At 39.9% G+C, this 16,258-nt stretch overlaps 1 protein-coding gene across 5 annotated transcripts in view; it reads right to left on the reverse strand.

The window, feature by feature from the left end:
* Nucleotides 1-6,916: 6,916 nt before the first annotated feature.
* Nucleotides 6,917-16,258, reverse strand: part of NXPH2 (neurexophilin 2) — a 38,739-nt gene continuing 29,397 nt past the window's right edge. For 2 of the 5 annotated variants that reach the window (XM_068949274.1, XM_068949275.1), the window contains exons 2-4: nucleotides 15,485-16,249; nucleotides 12,168-12,712; nucleotides 6,917-9,780 (exon numbers count right to left, since the gene is read on the reverse strand). In XM_068949274.1, the coding sequence (XP_068805375.1) occupies nucleotides 9,037-9,780; nucleotides 12,168-12,257 (834 nt within the window). In that variant the 5' untranslated portion in view covers nucleotides 12,258-12,712; nucleotides 15,485-16,249 and the 3' untranslated portion in view covers nucleotides 6,917-9,036. The remainder of the gene's footprint in view (nucleotides 9,781-12,167; nucleotides 12,713-15,484; nucleotides 16,250-16,258) is intronic. The other 3 variants (XM_068949276.1, XM_068949277.1, XM_068949273.1) reach the window with 3 other exon arrangements.

Genomic DNA, 16,258 nt, shown 5'->3' on the forward strand with positions numbered 1-16,258 from the left:
GCTCACGAGCTTCTCCGCTGGGGTCTCCCAGTCTGTGCTGCCACCTGGCTCCCCAAACCCTCTCTAGAGAGGAGATGCTTGCATGACTCTTTAGAAGAGCTCAGGGTGACTTGCACTTCATCAGGGACTCTTAAAGAGTGGACACACAGCAGATGCAGTCACTGGCCATCCATCAGAAAAACTCGTAACTGGGATACTTATCTGGGAGAGGGCATGCTGTGTTCAGGGACCTGGCTCTCAGGACTGCTTAAGCATTTATCGCTTTTGTAACTCACAGCGATATAGGAAACCTGCGGCGATGTTCCTGAGTTCCAGCCAGAAGGAAGTGAGTTATCTGCTTTGAGCTTGCCTGGGATTGAGCCAAAAGGCAGACCTGTAGGGCCCCCAAAATTCTTCAAGCTAAGCAGACGTGTCGAGAGGGCACCTGAAATGCACCCTAAATCAGACTTTTACAACCTTCGCCCTCTCCCCCAATGTAGCTCTCTTCTCTTTCATAGCAGGTGTTTTGTAAGCTGGCAGTGACAGTGTTGTCTGTGGGATCTCCAGAACAAAAGATTCCAAGTCTTTTTTCCTGGGGAGAAACATCAGCTGTAACAGATAATACAAATCTGGCAGATACTAGAAGATCTAAGCAAACAACCTGATAACTTAATGTGCTTTTTTTTTTTTTTCTTTAGCCATTTTTTAACTCTAGGGCTAACTCAACCTCACCACCTCATATTTCACTGTTCTCTTTCTTGTCAATTTGGAACCAATTATAATGTATCACCTTTCAAGAAGATCACCAGCTTATTTGGGGCTGTTAAGATAAGGTAGCCAAAGCCTAATTGACTGCATAATGATGAAAGAGCCACATACTATCTGGGAATGAGGCAAGAGAACAGAGAAACTGGATTTGCATCTGCGGTGGCTAAAATGTAAAGCTGCCAAGGACAGGCACACAGAATGATGACTGAAACATGATGAGACATTAGTCTCAGATCAGGCTGATAATAAATGTTCCCCGTTTCCCAAGATGGTTACAGCGAGAGATGCGAGGAAAGTAGTGGAACAGCTGAGAAAATGTTTCAGAAGCAGCTGCCAAAGAGCAGCTTTCAGTTACTGCTGCGGCAGAGCCATGCTCGGTGGCTCCCAAGGGACTGTGCCCCGTGGTGTCCCATGTCCCGCTTGGGGCGCGAGCCCCGAATCCTGCCCGTTGCTCCACGAGGAGCTGGAAGGGATCACAGCCTGCCCAGATCCTGAGAAGTCAAGTTAGTCATGTTATTGCCCTTTTGCCAGGTACTGTTGGACAGTTAAGAGCAATGGGTAAGGACAGAGGAGGAGATGTGAATGTGGTCAGAAGGTGTAAAGGGGTGAACCTGGTGCTCGCTAACCCCCTGGATGGCTTTAAATAAGATCATGCTTTGGCATGGCCTCAGGAGGAACTGAGGCTCTGGTATGATGAACAGCGACACAATATTGTCCCTCAAACAGGCAGCCCCGGCTCTGCGGCTGTGGCTGACGGGCACTTCCAGCTCCCAGGTTGTTTTTTGTTTTCCTGAGTAAACTGTTATCCCATGAACTTAATTGTTTTTTAATTGGCCTACAGCTGGTGCTAGATTTGTACTGAGTTAGAGACTGAATTATGTGCTTGGAAAAGTGAGGTTTTTTGTGGGTTTCTTTTTTTTCCTTTAAAAATTAGTCTAGACTTACTGGAGTTCTTACTTGAGAGTACCAACAGCTAGAGGCTTGCTTCTGACAAAAAACAATAGATATATTTTGGTCAGGAAAGCTGTGCAATTTAGTAGGCAGCAGCAGTCTCTACAGGAAGATGTTGCTATGTCACGTTGTTGGCACCATCTGGTAGAGTAGATTTGGTCTGATCCATCATCTCTGAACACAGATTTGAGCAGCTTTTGCAGACCTGTGTTAGGAGACTGTCGAAGTGCGGTGTGGTTTGTCTGAAGCGGGATGTTTTGTGAAAGTTGAGTTCTGATAAAAACCTAGGAATTAGTTTTTGAAAAAGAGAATACTACCTGTATCGTATTTGTCACTAAGTATGATTCATTGCTAGTTGCCAGTATGTTAGGAATGTCATTTTATTTGATAGCTTTAGACCACAAGAAGTAAACTCCTTCAAGTGAACGTATGTGAGAAGTGTACGTAAGGGACAGATGGGAATGGTGTAGCCTCGTTTCTCAAACGAGGCATCCTACGGCTTAAAAAAAAATCTGCTTGATTGATGTGCATTTCATTGAGCTGCTTAGTATATGTGACTTGTTATTGTCTTTTTAACTCTGCATATTTGAATATGAACAGTGGAAATTTTGAATCATTATTATACCATAAATAAAACATTATTCAGATCGTGTTGGTCAACAGAGCACAAAATAAATAGCAAATTCGAACGTCCTTGAATTACACACAATCAAAAAAAAAAAAAAGAACCACAGGATGCGGATTTGTGCTGAATACCTTCACCTAGTTGCTACAAGAGCTCTTCCAGTGGCATCAGGACTATCTGGGCATTTGTTTTTTTTTTTTTTTTTTTTTTTTTTAGCTCTAACTAGCCAATTTCCCCTAAAAAGAAGAGCACAAATGTAACAACCTAGTGAGGTCACAGCAAACGATGCTCCGCATGTGTTTTCTGTCTTGCTTGCTGCTGTAGTACAGAGGGTTGTGTCTCGATGTAACAGCTGGGGACCTCGCGCACATACGGCGGGGTGGGAAGAGAGCCCCGAGTCCCAGCACAATATAGCCAGCGCCGCAATGATTGAGAGGCGGCGGGGCTTGCGGCAGGATCAGGCCGCCAATTTTGTTTACCAGCAGAAGAAGCGTCTCAGGATCCAATGAGGAAACTCCTGAGGGGGGGAAAAAGAAAGGGGAGGGGGATGCAAAGCTGAACAAAGTAGCTTCCACGTTCAAACTGAAATGATTAAAAAAGAACAGGCTCAATGTCCATCGTTCCTGCAATGCTATACTGTCTACTAGCTGAAGGAAAAATAGGCTGATGTTTATGTGTATATAGAGAATTATCTTTTTACTGGATTTCTCTATGCATGCGTATCCGAGTGTTGGAGAGACCAGGAGTGAGCATATTTAAATAGTAAGGATTTTAAATGCGTATTTGCAATGATATAAATTAATGCAAGACTTTACTGTTGAGGTTTGCATTCAATTAAAATATACTAGACGTTTTCTTTTTAGTTAAATGAGAAAGATGTTTGCTATAGTCATCAGTAGCTATTGCCTACTTGGGACACTTTCTAAAGATGGTATGTTGTGTTCTTCTCCAGTTTCTACACAAAATTATTTTAAGATTCTTGAAATGCTATCCAGATTCTTATTTTAAAATCCTCTGAATAAGAGTCACAAGAGGAACAATTACTGAAACTTGTCTGAAAATAACTAAAAACATCTTTCTGGATAATAGATAGCTAAAAGTATGGCTGGTTCTGTGCAAAATTAGATTGAATTTAATTCTGTTTACATGAGTAGTGTGAAATTTGAGTTAATTAAGTCTGCCACTTTGTCAGGTTTATGGGATGTGTTTTGCTTACCTTGCTAGATTTGTATAACTTTTTTCATTTGATCGTGACTTGAATAAGATAAAAAGTTGGGAGGGGGGTGGTTAAGTCTCTCTCAACTGATATGAAAAAAATGTACTGTAAATGCTTCTAAGCCAATTTTCAAACTAGTGTAATTGGAAAAACTTAGTGGTTCATGGCAAATTTTCTGGCATGACTGATTTTTGATACCAAGGCTGCCTCCCTCCCTCACTCTCCTCGTGCCATAGGTAGGATGTGAGTGAGTACAGCTGTTAAGTTGTTTCTTTGTGCTAATGCTTGAGGAGAAGGATGCGAGTGTCGGGATCTTTCTCATTGCCTGATGTGCACAAAAGCATTTAGAAAACTGTTGAAATGTTCCTGATGAAGGACAGGAGCAGGCTAGAGTTTGGTGAGCGGGATCTTCTCCCTGGGAAAATGTTTGAATTTAAAGCAAACACCTAAGTCTTCTTCAAAGGTACCGTTCACCTGTACAGATGGTCAAGGTGAGTCACAAAGTAGTGAAGTGCCTTTCACCAGACACTTGCGCAGCCTGAAGCGATAGTCGCGAGAAGCAAGCGTCTCACTTTATCTGCCGACGCCTTTGGTTCTGGGGAATTGTGTGTGTGGTGTGTGGGTTTTTCTTCTTTCTTTCTCCAAGCTGCATAGGGCTCAGTCTTTTGCCATAGAGCAGTTCAAACACAGGGTTGCCCCACTTTGTATTGTCTCCTGGTGTGCAACCACGGTCTCTCCTCACACTGTGAGGCCAGACCCTCCTTACTGTTGCCTTTCAGAAGGCTACAACTTACACAGGATGGTGTGTAAGGTGGTGACCACTAGAGGTGGAGGAAGACAAGCAGGTTTGATAACTGTCACTGGGATCAAATTCTGCTCCTTCCAACCAAATGTTCCTGTGAGGCCAAACACCTCTCAGATAAAGGGGAAAGTTTCTTCACGCTTTTGTCTAAGCTGCAGATGGGTGGAAGAAATAATAACACTTCTATGTGTTTGTTTTGTTTGGTTGGTTTTTTTAACTTTTAATTTTCAGGATTCTCTGAGGCTTTTCTCCAGTGAAGCATTGTCCTCGGTATTGTTCTTACCGTTGTCAGTGATTGTCACTGCCAACGTGAAGACAATGAAGGTTTCTTGGGAGCTCTCCATGCTCACGCTGCTGCTGCTCCAGAGCTATGGCAATCTTATCTTCGTGAGCATGTGTTCTTTCTCTCTGTGATGCAGCCCTTCTCCGGAGAGGCTGAAAAGTTTGCTTTCGCAGGCTAAAGGAGGAAAAAATGAAAAATTAATTCCCCTACTGCATGCATGCACACACGCACATCACTATTTAAAATATTATAGAAATATCATTATATGCTGAGTGACATGAGACACAGCCTAGAGCAGAGCAAAACCTTCTCTGTGAGCTCAGCTTGGGGATGTTGTGGTGTTCTGTAGTTTGAAGGTTGGGGGGAAGGAAAGCTCCTTGGGGGGGGGGGGATTTACAGGGGAGATGAAACAGCTGTTCTTAATGCTCTGTTGAAAGACAGGCCTGAATTTGGTTGCAGCTGGGTCCCTGGGTGACACAACTAAAATGGTCTTGGTTAACTCCCTCCTCCCGCTGCTGCAGAATCAATTTCTCTGCAACTCTGTGCACGTTGCTGCTGCTTGTGTGTTGTGGCACCATCATAAGAGCTTCCCTTGACCAGCTTGAGTGTTGTTTTAAGTGAAAAGCCACGGGTTGGGCACTTGTCTTCTAGGTATTTGAGGAATTCAGGTGTTCAAACCTAGTCAAGTGCTAGTCAGCTGCTGATAAAACTCAGGATTTTGTTCACTATTTGAATTGAGAGAAGAGCCTTTCTATGTGAATCCTCATATGTCTCAGACAGTTCAGGTGTTCCCTAAGCAATGTTCATTTGCCCACAGTCTGGTTTAGTCTTTCTGCAGTCTGGAAAGCTCAACCTAGAAAAGCAGCTATGAAGTGAGAAGACATCCGCATGGGAGCGGATTCCAGCTCCAACTACTCCAGTGAGACACTGTCTGAGCGAGAACTGAAGAAACAGTTGGCCTCTGCTTCTCGCAGTTTCTTCTTGGGAGCAACTACATCCTATCTTCTAATTTAGCCTAACCTGTTTACTTTTAATGTCCTTTTTTAGGTAGTTTACATAATTATTTAACAGTTATTATTTAACAGTTATTATTTAACAGTTATTATTTAACAGTTATTATTTAACAGTTATTATTTAACAGTTATTATTTAACAGTTATTATTTAACAGTTATTATTTAACAGTTATTATTTAACAGTTATTATTTAACAGTTATTATTTAACAGTTATTATTTAACAGTTATTATTTAACAGTTATTATTTAACAGTTATTATTTAACAGTTATTATTTAACAGTTATTATTTAACAGTTATTATTTAACAGTTATTATTTAACAGTTATTATTTAACAGTTATTATTTAACAGTTATTATTTAACAGTTATTATTTAACAGTTATTATTTAACAGTTATTATTTAACAGTTATTATTTAACAGTTATTATTTAACAGTTATTATTTAACAGTTATTATTTAACAGTTATTATTTAACAGTTATTATTTAACAGTTATTATTTAACAGTTATTATTTAACAGTTATTATTTAACAGTTATTATTTAACAGTTATTATTTAACAGTTATTATTTAACAGTTATTATTTAACAGACATGATCGTCTTCACCATACATCTTGTTTCTTGTCCATCACAAAATGCTATTGAATCTATTCTGCTTAGGCCTGGAGTACAGTTTGTTGTAGTGCATACTTAAATAGCTCATGTAATAGCTTAGGGCCACAGAGATGACTAAGGGACTGGAGCATTTCTCAGTGGAGGAGAGGCTGAGAGAGCTGGGACTGTTTGGCCTGGAGATGAGAAGGCTTGCAGAGATCTTATCCAAATCTATAACTACCTGGTGGCACGGTGTAAAGAGGACAGGGTCAGACTCTTCTCAGTGGTGCTCAGTGACAGGACAAGAGGCAACAGCCGCAAACTGAAACACAGGAAATACCCCTTGAACACAAGAAAATACTGCTTCATGGGGAGGGTGACTGAGCACTGGAAGAGGTTGCCCAGAGAAGCTGTGGAGTCTCACATCAAGTTCATCTTGAAGATATTTAAAACCGCGACTGGACATGGTCCTGGGCACCCTGCTCTAGCCGACTGTGCCTGAGCAAGGGGTTGGACCAGAAGATCTCCAGAGGTGCCTGCCAACCCCAGCTAGGCTGTGATTCTGTGATGTAAGAACAAATTCCAGTTGGGTAAAATGTCCAATGATGTGTTGTAGTGTCTTAAGTTTTTTTTATATATATAAGTACGAAATAACATTTTAAAAAATTAAATATGCCACAAGCAATGACAGATTTAGCAAACTCTCTTTATTTACAAATACATGTACACATGTTCTGTATGCGTACATGTATTTAGGTGTATATACATACATGATTTCACATACTCTACAATAAGTAGCATGTAGGGTTTTCTTTAAGTTGCCTATAGTGCTGAGTAAAAATACATGGCAATAAAATCATGGCTTTACAGCTAAGTTACAAAAGCACCAAACACTGAACTCATAGAATAGAGCAATAAATCCAAGCTTATATACAGCTAAAACTAGGGCACACTATACAGAATATGAAGTAGAACATCTTGTAGGAATCAACAGTAAAAGACAAACTTAAAAACATCACTTAGACCAGGAGAGACTACGTGTGGATTAACATGAAGGGAAACATTCAGATTCTCGATCAAACTAAACCACGCACTAAACTTGTCATTTAAAGAGAAAAACAAATTAACCAGATGTTTGTATGTTTTTAACAGAATAATTTTCTCTGTAAGCCTTTATCAAGGAAATCTGAACTAATCTCATGAGTGCTTCTGGGCTGTCACAGTCATCTGTCCAGGTGCACAGCACTTGAGCAGCATATTTCAATAGTACTTCATTTAACCTCTATGTAACTTCTTTCCCAGATCGTTCATGATAGTTTGTTTATAGATAATAAAAAGCTCTTCCTCAAGCCAGGCATCCTTTTTCCAAAGGAACAGTGACATCAGACCTGTCAAAAAGGACTATGATGGCAAAAGCCAGAAGTTAGAGCTGTTACTTTGTTGTCTTTTTTTTACAAACCTTTTTTCAGTAATTGGCAGCAGCAATAAAATCAATACCCAATGGAAGCGCAGGGGATTTGTGTTCGAATCTGCATCACTGGTGGTGATATTGCCTTCAGCAGGAGCAATGTCTGTCCTAAAGAAGCAAAACCATGTCCAGACCCTCAGTTGTTACAATTGGAGCAATGCTATTTTGTACTAGCTGAAAGTGTGGGTGAATATTTTTAGATTGATAGCAGTGGTTTGAAATCTGTTTTATGAAGTGAAGATGCATAGATTTTTTTGTTGTTGTTGTTATCCTCTTTATTTTTCAGTGCTTATATATTGACTTTAAATATGCAATACCATCCTAAGGAGGACAACTGGGTGTCATTATGCAGAAAGCTTCTATTATTCAGGGGTTAGCCTTTTACTGCGATGTACTTTCCTATGCTATAGCATAGTGCTCAGAGGGCTAAGATAGCGAGATAAGATAATTGCTTCCTTTGAATGGAAGCCAGCCTCTGTTACCGTTTTCAGGCTTAAACAGAGATTATCTTTTTACAAGGTACATAAACTCTCTATTGCTGTGAGAATAGTACTGGTATATATGTAAATACTTGAGAATAATTAAAAATAACGATGACCACAGAAGGCAGAAACGTACACCAAACTGTACTTTGTGTCTAATAAACTAAAGCACATCAGTGTCTAATTACTTCACTGCATATCGACAGGTAAGAATCCTGAAGGAAGAACTACTCACTCTTCCACGTCAATGAATACGTATAACTACTACAACTCATAGAAATGCAATTTCCTTTCCTTTCTTTCATAGAAATAGCACTTTCTTTTAATATTTGGATTAGATTATTTGAGCCCTCTGTGTGTGACATTCCTTATGAAATTAGTGGGAGAGCTGTTTATTTGGATTTTGTATATAAGCAGCCGGCAGTCGTCTTAATTTATCATTTGTTCTTTTTATCATCAGCTTCTATAGCTTCCAGTAAGAAATGGGATCACTTCCTGCTAAGTGTTGTCCAAATCAGTAAAAGACAGTAACCTCTCTGCAATCAAGTCTACTTTGATCTTGAAAATCAGTTCTTTATTAATGTTCATTATGTGCATAATTTTGTTTGATTTTATTCACGTGTCTGCCTGGTAGTTCCCTTACTAATGATGAGAGAGCTAAAATGCAATGGTCTTAAATGAAAATGTTTGTTACATAAACAGTTTGATTATTTACGATACAGCACAAACACAGCTACAGTTTTTAAAGACTTTTTAACCTGCTAGGAAAAGATATTCCTCTCCAAAAGGTTAACGGAAATACTTATTTTTATGACTGATGATGTATTTCTACAGTTACTCAGAATATCCATTGTTTCAGCCAGAGGACAAGTATGGAGTCTCACTATGGTAATTATAATCAGGACAGACCTTTTGCACCAGTTTGTAATCTACGCTGTAAAAGGCAATGTAAATGCAGATAACTTTAAATGGTTTAGAACACAACCAGGAGACATGGCTTTGAGTCTGCTCTTGATAGCAGATCTTGGAAGGGTCAAAATTGCACAATGCAGTTTTTTTAGCGCGGTCTGTTTTTTCATACTCAATTCGACAGTTGAAGGCCTTGGATTCCTTGGTCTCCAGTGTTGACTGTGGAGATGATTCAAATTCAACCACTTTGGAAGGTGGCACCAGGCTTACAGAAACATTTCCAAGACCCGTCGAGTTATGTCGGAAATAAACACTGAAGGTTCCGTTGCCATGATCAACGATTTTCCCTGTGATCAAGAGGTTCAGTTTAACAGTTTTGATGTTAGAGTGGAAGTCGCCCCATCCAAACATTTTCTTGAATTTCCCAGTTTTCACTATTGGCCTGCGTTTAGTTCGTGCAAGAGATTCCTGAACCTCCGTGATGTTCGACAACCAATCCCAAAAGTTTTCTATGCTGTCTGAGTAGGACACCTGGCCGTGTTTCAGTACTGGAGATGGCTTAACAAATAGGCGTAAAGGATTGATGATCCTGGAATGGACCACGTTGTCGACCAACGTTTCTGCAGCATCTTTGTCTTCCCAATCCAGCACATCTGTGGCTTGTACTACTTGATTAGCATCACAAAATACCTGTTTCAAAATGGAAAGAAAGACTTAACAAAAGTGTGAAAATCAAAATGTCAACATACAAAAGCAGTCATTTAATATTAATTTTATATCCATAGGACCTAAACCATTAGTTACAAGACTAGTTTTTAAAAAGGTAGTTCAAGTCATGTGGACAACTGTAATGAGTGACTTCTGCTGAACAATGAAAGCTTGAGCATTTTATTCAGAAGATGCAAAAGGTCTACGATTCCTCTCTATCAGGGAGACACCCAACAGAACAAGTTCAGAAAGGTTAAGGACTCGAGCAGGGACACCCTCTTTGCTTATGAATTCTTTAGAATAAAACATGCCTAAGGATGCTGGAAAGCTTGAACAGCAAAATGGCATCTTTGTGGATCACCTAGTAACAGTCGTGTGCCTCCAAGTTTCTTTATTGATCCTGCTATTGGTGAAAGATGGAGTGAAACAGAAAAGCACAATTTTCCATTTCCAATTTTCTCCCCACTTACCCTCCCAACTCTTTTAAGCTTAAAATACTCTTATTCAGATGCTTCAGGTGTTGTACTTTCTTCTGTAAAACTCATGCATAAAAATGTCTGTCATACACTTACACTCCTTCTGATCTTGCTTTTGTCTGAACTTTTATCAACGAGCGCTCTTCATTTGACAGAGACCATGAAAATAACTATAATTTTTGGAGTTCCAGTCTCAGGTGCTAAGCTGCTCATATTTAACAGGGCCTGTCTTTCAAGAAGTTCTGAGCAATACTAGGCAGACAGCTCCTCTAAGCTTGGCCAAGTCAAGCTTCCAAAAAGTGCTAAGTCTAATACAAAATTGTTTGCAATCAGAATGAGATAATTGCTTCTAGTATTGACAGAATGTTAGTTTTCGAAGTTAAACATTTAAAACTTAGTAAAGATCAAATTTCCAATTAAATGAATAGACACGTACATCCATTCTGCCTGTTCTAAGAGAAGGAAGTCCTTTTGAAAATACAGAACTTGAGCACATTCATAAAGAGGACAGAAGTAAGATCGTTGTTTCAACGTGCCAGAAATGATCATCTTAAGTTTTTCTCTTTATTTTTCATTCCTCGAAGTCTTGAATATGAGTTTTATAAACATACTTCCAGGCTTGTTCTCCTCTTCAGGACTATTTTATACCATCTTTCATATGTATGAAGAAAAACTGTTCAGCTGCAATTATTCTTAATCCACTCATAGGTTATAAAATGTGTAAGCGGAATGAAAAGGGGTTCACACGGAAAGACTGATGTTGTACCAAGCCCCCACCCGCAATGAAAAACTCTTTCTCCTGGTGCAACGCTGCTGTGATTTCTTCACAGATCTTGCAGTACCGAGATCTTTGTGAAGTTTGATCCAGGCAGTGGTCTCCCAGGATTACCACTGCACAGGATTCAGTTTTCACTATCCAGCAGACAACCTCAGCAAGATTACAGGGGTAGAAGTTTGTCTAAAGCAGTCAAAGCACCGAGCCAATGCCGTCCTCCCCAGTAGCTGGGTGACACTGAATTCATGAGGCAGAGCTTTAGGTGGCTTGTCTCAGTAAGGAGAATGTTTAAAAGTAATACTAGACTTGTTTTTCCCCCGACTACTGGTCTCAAAGATGTCTTTTATGCCTTTAAGTCTTAGCGTTATTCAGCTTTGTGAATATACAATACCACCCATAATCTTCAATTTTTCATTTCATTATCTGGCAAAGACCAGAAACTCCAAAGCCCTTAATCCTCGCTATGACCCGCTCTCTAGAAATAGGCTCTAAACCAGAATCCAAACCCACTTACCAGCTATTCTTCCTGATCTTCTACTAATGTAATAATTAAGATAAGATTAACCTCGCTTGAATGTTGAAAGGCAGCCATCATTATTGCTAAATAAATCTACAGATACATCCAAATTTAGTGATCAGGTCTGTTGCTACATTGATAAACTATTTTCTTCAGATTAGAAAGGGGGGGGTGGGAAACGACAACAATGATCACTCCCAGAGTGAGACCCTGCATGTCAAGCTTCTGCCTCTATGCTATGTTTTTTATATTTGAGATAGGAATTCATAAAAACAGGAGATTCTCATGGAAACTGTGACAGATGCTTATCTGTACCAGCACAAATAGCGCTGTTCTAACAATACTATGGAAAACTGTCCATTGTGATGGAAAGTTCTTGCTGAAGCAATGTCATGTTTATATATATGGTTCTTCAGCCACTTACTTTGAAGCTTGTTCACAAGCTCAAAACCAGCCGGGTGATGCCAAGAACAAACTTCCCAGCACAGCTGGCCGTTTCCACTGCCAGGAAAGTAACTCCCCTGCTACCGAGACGTGATTCCGTTCAGATGGAACAAGAACTGATGCACACTTTCGCCCATCTTTCACCCCCAAAACTGACCTGAGGCCTTTTGGAAGTACAAAAAAAGCTGTTTTGCTGCATTTCCAGATCCCAGCTGGGCCCAGAAGCCTGGCAACGATGAAACACCATAGTTAGATGCAGTTACACTGACCTCCAGTTGCACTGACCTGAAACTTAAAATGCTAATGACCATTCAAAAACGTTGGTACCTACAGTTGGTATTGCAATAAGTAGTGGAGTTGGAGGGATTCACAGATGGACGTTTTAAGGAAAAATACTCAGGATCAAAACTGTTTGGTACATAGGTGGTTCTAACTTTGCTTGTACCCGCACTCAGCTATGACTGTCCTTTGACAAGGGCAGAGGAACCTATACTGTTGTTTTTCCTGGCTACTTTTCTTTTGCAATGTTTACTGAAATCTGTGCAATAGTTGTTTGAATTTTCTCCCCTTTCTTTTTTGAAGAGATCTAGAGGGCATTGAGTCATGCGCTCCTGGTAATACTCAGCGTATGTCTCTTCAGGGGGCTCTCACTCCAAATGAGATAGCACAGCATTACTTTCTCAACTGCTTTCTCAGAAGGCTCTGTTACAAAAAGAAAAAATATGTAGGCATAAGGTTCAGTATAGCTGAAGTGTGGAAAACTAATGCATGCTAAAGCCCGTCAGCCTTGTCACATCAATAAGGTATTAGGGCACAATTATTTCAAAACTGTGGTGGTGGAACTGCAGCGTTGTATCACACTAAACTACTGCTACTTTTAATTATGTATGTGTTACACTGAGCAGCTGGTATGCTCGTACGATAACAGAATATGTCCCTGGAGCTAAAGCCACACGGACTATTTCATGTAGCAATGAAATAACTGTCATAATATGGGAACACAAAATCATTAATATGTTGAATTATGAAGACAGAATATTCTTGTTTAATGAATGAATAGCAACCAGTAATCAACCACTCATATCTTTCATTTAAACTGGGTAAGGTTTCTTCCTCCTCTTTGACATAGTTTGCAGACTGTGGGACTGAAATAGTGTGCAGACTTGTGCAGTTTTAATTCCTGATTCTACTTTATCCTGCTGCTGTCTTGTTTCACTGATTTCATCACAGGAACCAGAGGCTGAAAAAGTTGTGAGCTGAATCAGTTGCAGGAAAGACGTCTTTACAAGCTCTGGATTGTATATTTGTTATGTTTTGCAAATGTTCAACAATAAAAAGGTGGCTAACAAAGAGCTTGGTTCTGCTCAATGCAGAGAGCAGGAATGATGCTGGATTGTTCAGAAATGTGAATAATTTTTGTGCTTTTTAATGTAAAATTTTTTTGGTGTGCAGTCTTTTATTTTAAATAACAAGTTTTCTGCGAAATGAGAGAACCGAACTCTCTAAGGAGTCATTTTCCTTTATTCGCTGCAAAGGCCCTTCACTTGATGACAGCTTTTTGTTATTAGCAGGGATGGGCCAATGCTTTGTTCAGCTGTTTATTCATTTGGTTAGCAATTTCCAGGAAATAAAAAAATCTGAATTAAAAGAATGTAGCACATGCTAGAAAAATGACTTCCTCAGCATCTCCCTATTTTGCTGTAATGCTTTTCTGTAGTGGAAAATATTGCTAGTAGGGTGTCTGAAAAATACTTGCTTAGGGAAGTTAGTGTATACATTTAAATAGATGGCTATTGCTGTAGTTCTCCTCTGCTGCACCTGCGTTTTCCCATTCCCTCCAAACCATCAATTTCCAAATGGAAGAAATCACCTAATCTTTTTCCATATTACTGAAGCTGTAAAATGTCACCCAGTTACCTCTGTACTGAACCCAAATATTTCCATTAGACTGTGTAGGTATTTTCTAGTAATGGAGATAACCTTGGACCATCAAGATGTGAGAATTCACCACATCCCTTGCTTGTTGCTTATCATAGGTTAATCACAAAAACAGTAGAAATATTACATGGTACATAGTCATGTGTTTTCAATCTTCGAACCCTCAGTTCTTCCTGTGTGCCTCTCCGATCTGGTAAGATTGCGATTACCTGTCAAAATCTTTCTTCTCCACGAGTGATTTTGATCATGGTACAGAGGCACAGAATTAAATAATGTTCCCTGTGAACTATTAGAGAAATTAGCCTGTACTGATGAGGCACCGAGACGAGCAAATGCTCTATTTTCCTTATTCGTCCATTTAAGCTTGCACTTGATTAATTAGGAACTTGCTCCCAAACCTTTCTCTAGGCACTAGAGACAATCAAGTGTACCCATGCACGAGTTAATCATCCCGATGCTTTGGGAATTGTTTCCAGGTTACGAATCAATCATCAGCAATCATTTCTACAGCTTCACCCCTGCCAGGAATCATTTTAAAACTCTCAGCAAATAGCTGAAATAATTCTGTGGGAATCAATACTTCTGAACCACCATTTGGTCGCTCATTGGTGCTACTGGCATCTTTTTATCCCAAGCATGAAGAGGAAGGTGCCAAGAGGGACATGGTACTCAGGGACTTCCTTCCATCCCGATGTTCACCAACATGACATGCTAGTACTTGGGGAAGCTTCCGGTGGTCTCTCTACTAGTCTGTCTGGTGACAATATTCAAGAGATTTTATCTTGTGGGTTCATATTCCTGTCACTACTGTAGCTGCATACGATACTTCTCTGGCTTCCTCATGCTAATTTCAGTATCTTTTATGCCATATGTTGCTATAATAATGCAGAATCATTGAGCTGCTGCACAAAAACCTGAGTTTGAAGTGTGGGGTGGGGGGGAGGGAGGGAGGGATGAGAAATGGCTCTGCTTTATCTGCTTGAAAATTCAATGATTTCAACACATTTATCAAATTTTAAATAATTTATGTCTTGACAGGCCTTATCAATTTTGCAAAGCATACACATTAACCAGATACAATGATATCATATTAGCTTTTTCAGCATCTTACACTGGAGCCCAGAAAGATTAATAAAAACTCAGACCGCCATCAATTAAATGGAAAAAACATAAAATTGTGTTCCATTATAGCCTTTTCTTGCAAGAAAATGGTGACAGGTTCTAATAATTCATCACAACAAGCTGAGCTTGAACTTTCCTGATTATTAAATATGTTTTTCCCAAAGGCAGAGGCCGTGATAGGTTTTATAGTAGCAGATGTGCTGTCAGGAATGCTTAAAGGAAATTAGGAATTAAGCAACATCTGCCTTTAGCGGGACTATATAGAAAAGCCATATTTGTTCCATCTAGTCACAGACGTATTTTTTGGAATGTTATAAGCCTATGTGCTTTCCTAATCGCAAGGGTCATTTAACTCTCATTTACCACTGCTGCTTTTGTTAGGAATGAAAGCTTTGAATTAACAACTTAAGTTACCATGCAGGAAAAGTCTTGAGGATGGTAGCCCACGGTAATGCTCACGTGTTCTCTGGGAAAATTTTGAGTTTTGATCCCTCTCAAAAATTCTTCTGGGAGGCTTTTTGATTTCCATTGAGAAAACAAAATAAAATAATATGCAGGTCAGCCTGCATCAAAAAAGAGCGGTGTCTGCTCTACACTGAATCTAAAATGTTTCTTTTCCAGACAGGTCAGGTGCAAGTGTGAATTAGCCCACTTGAGCTGGAGTAAGTGACAGTCGAGGATGTATACAGTTTCACAGGGAATATGTAACATCCTGCCAGGATTTGGGGCCTGTGCTTGCCTCAAAAGCTGTATTTGAAGTTGGATTATAGAGGAGTTAATATAAGCTACTTATTAAAAATTGTTTTTGTAAGTTCAAAAGTGTGTGACTATCTGAGGTTTATGTGCCTCTCATACTTGGAAAATAACAAGAGAGCTCCAAAGAAGTACAGCTGAGTCCTGTGTCTTATTTCAGTTGTGAAGAAAGCATAAAAATATTTGAGGTGGGGGGGGGCAGCTAACACAAGGCCACAAAGTTGAACGCTTGCTTGACTCTCGGAGCGGAAAGTGCTTTGTCGTGGTTTCGGAGGAGTCGCTGGGCGCCCCGAGGTGCTCAGGATGACCGTCCCTTGCAGGTGGGTGGCTGCCTGCTGGGTGCTCCAGCTCCCATTAACTGCTGCCTGGCAGCCAAGTCCAGTCTGCAGCGAGCCCTTGGGCCGTCCTGAGCCTCTGAATACTGGGCTAGCGGAA

This window comes from Struthio camelus, chromosome 6, assembly GCF_040807025.1.
Source record: "Struthio camelus isolate bStrCam1 chromosome 6, bStrCam1.hap1, whole genome shotgun sequence".
Taxonomy (NCBI): Eukaryota; Metazoa; Chordata; class Aves; order Struthioniformes; family Struthionidae; genus Struthio; species Struthio camelus.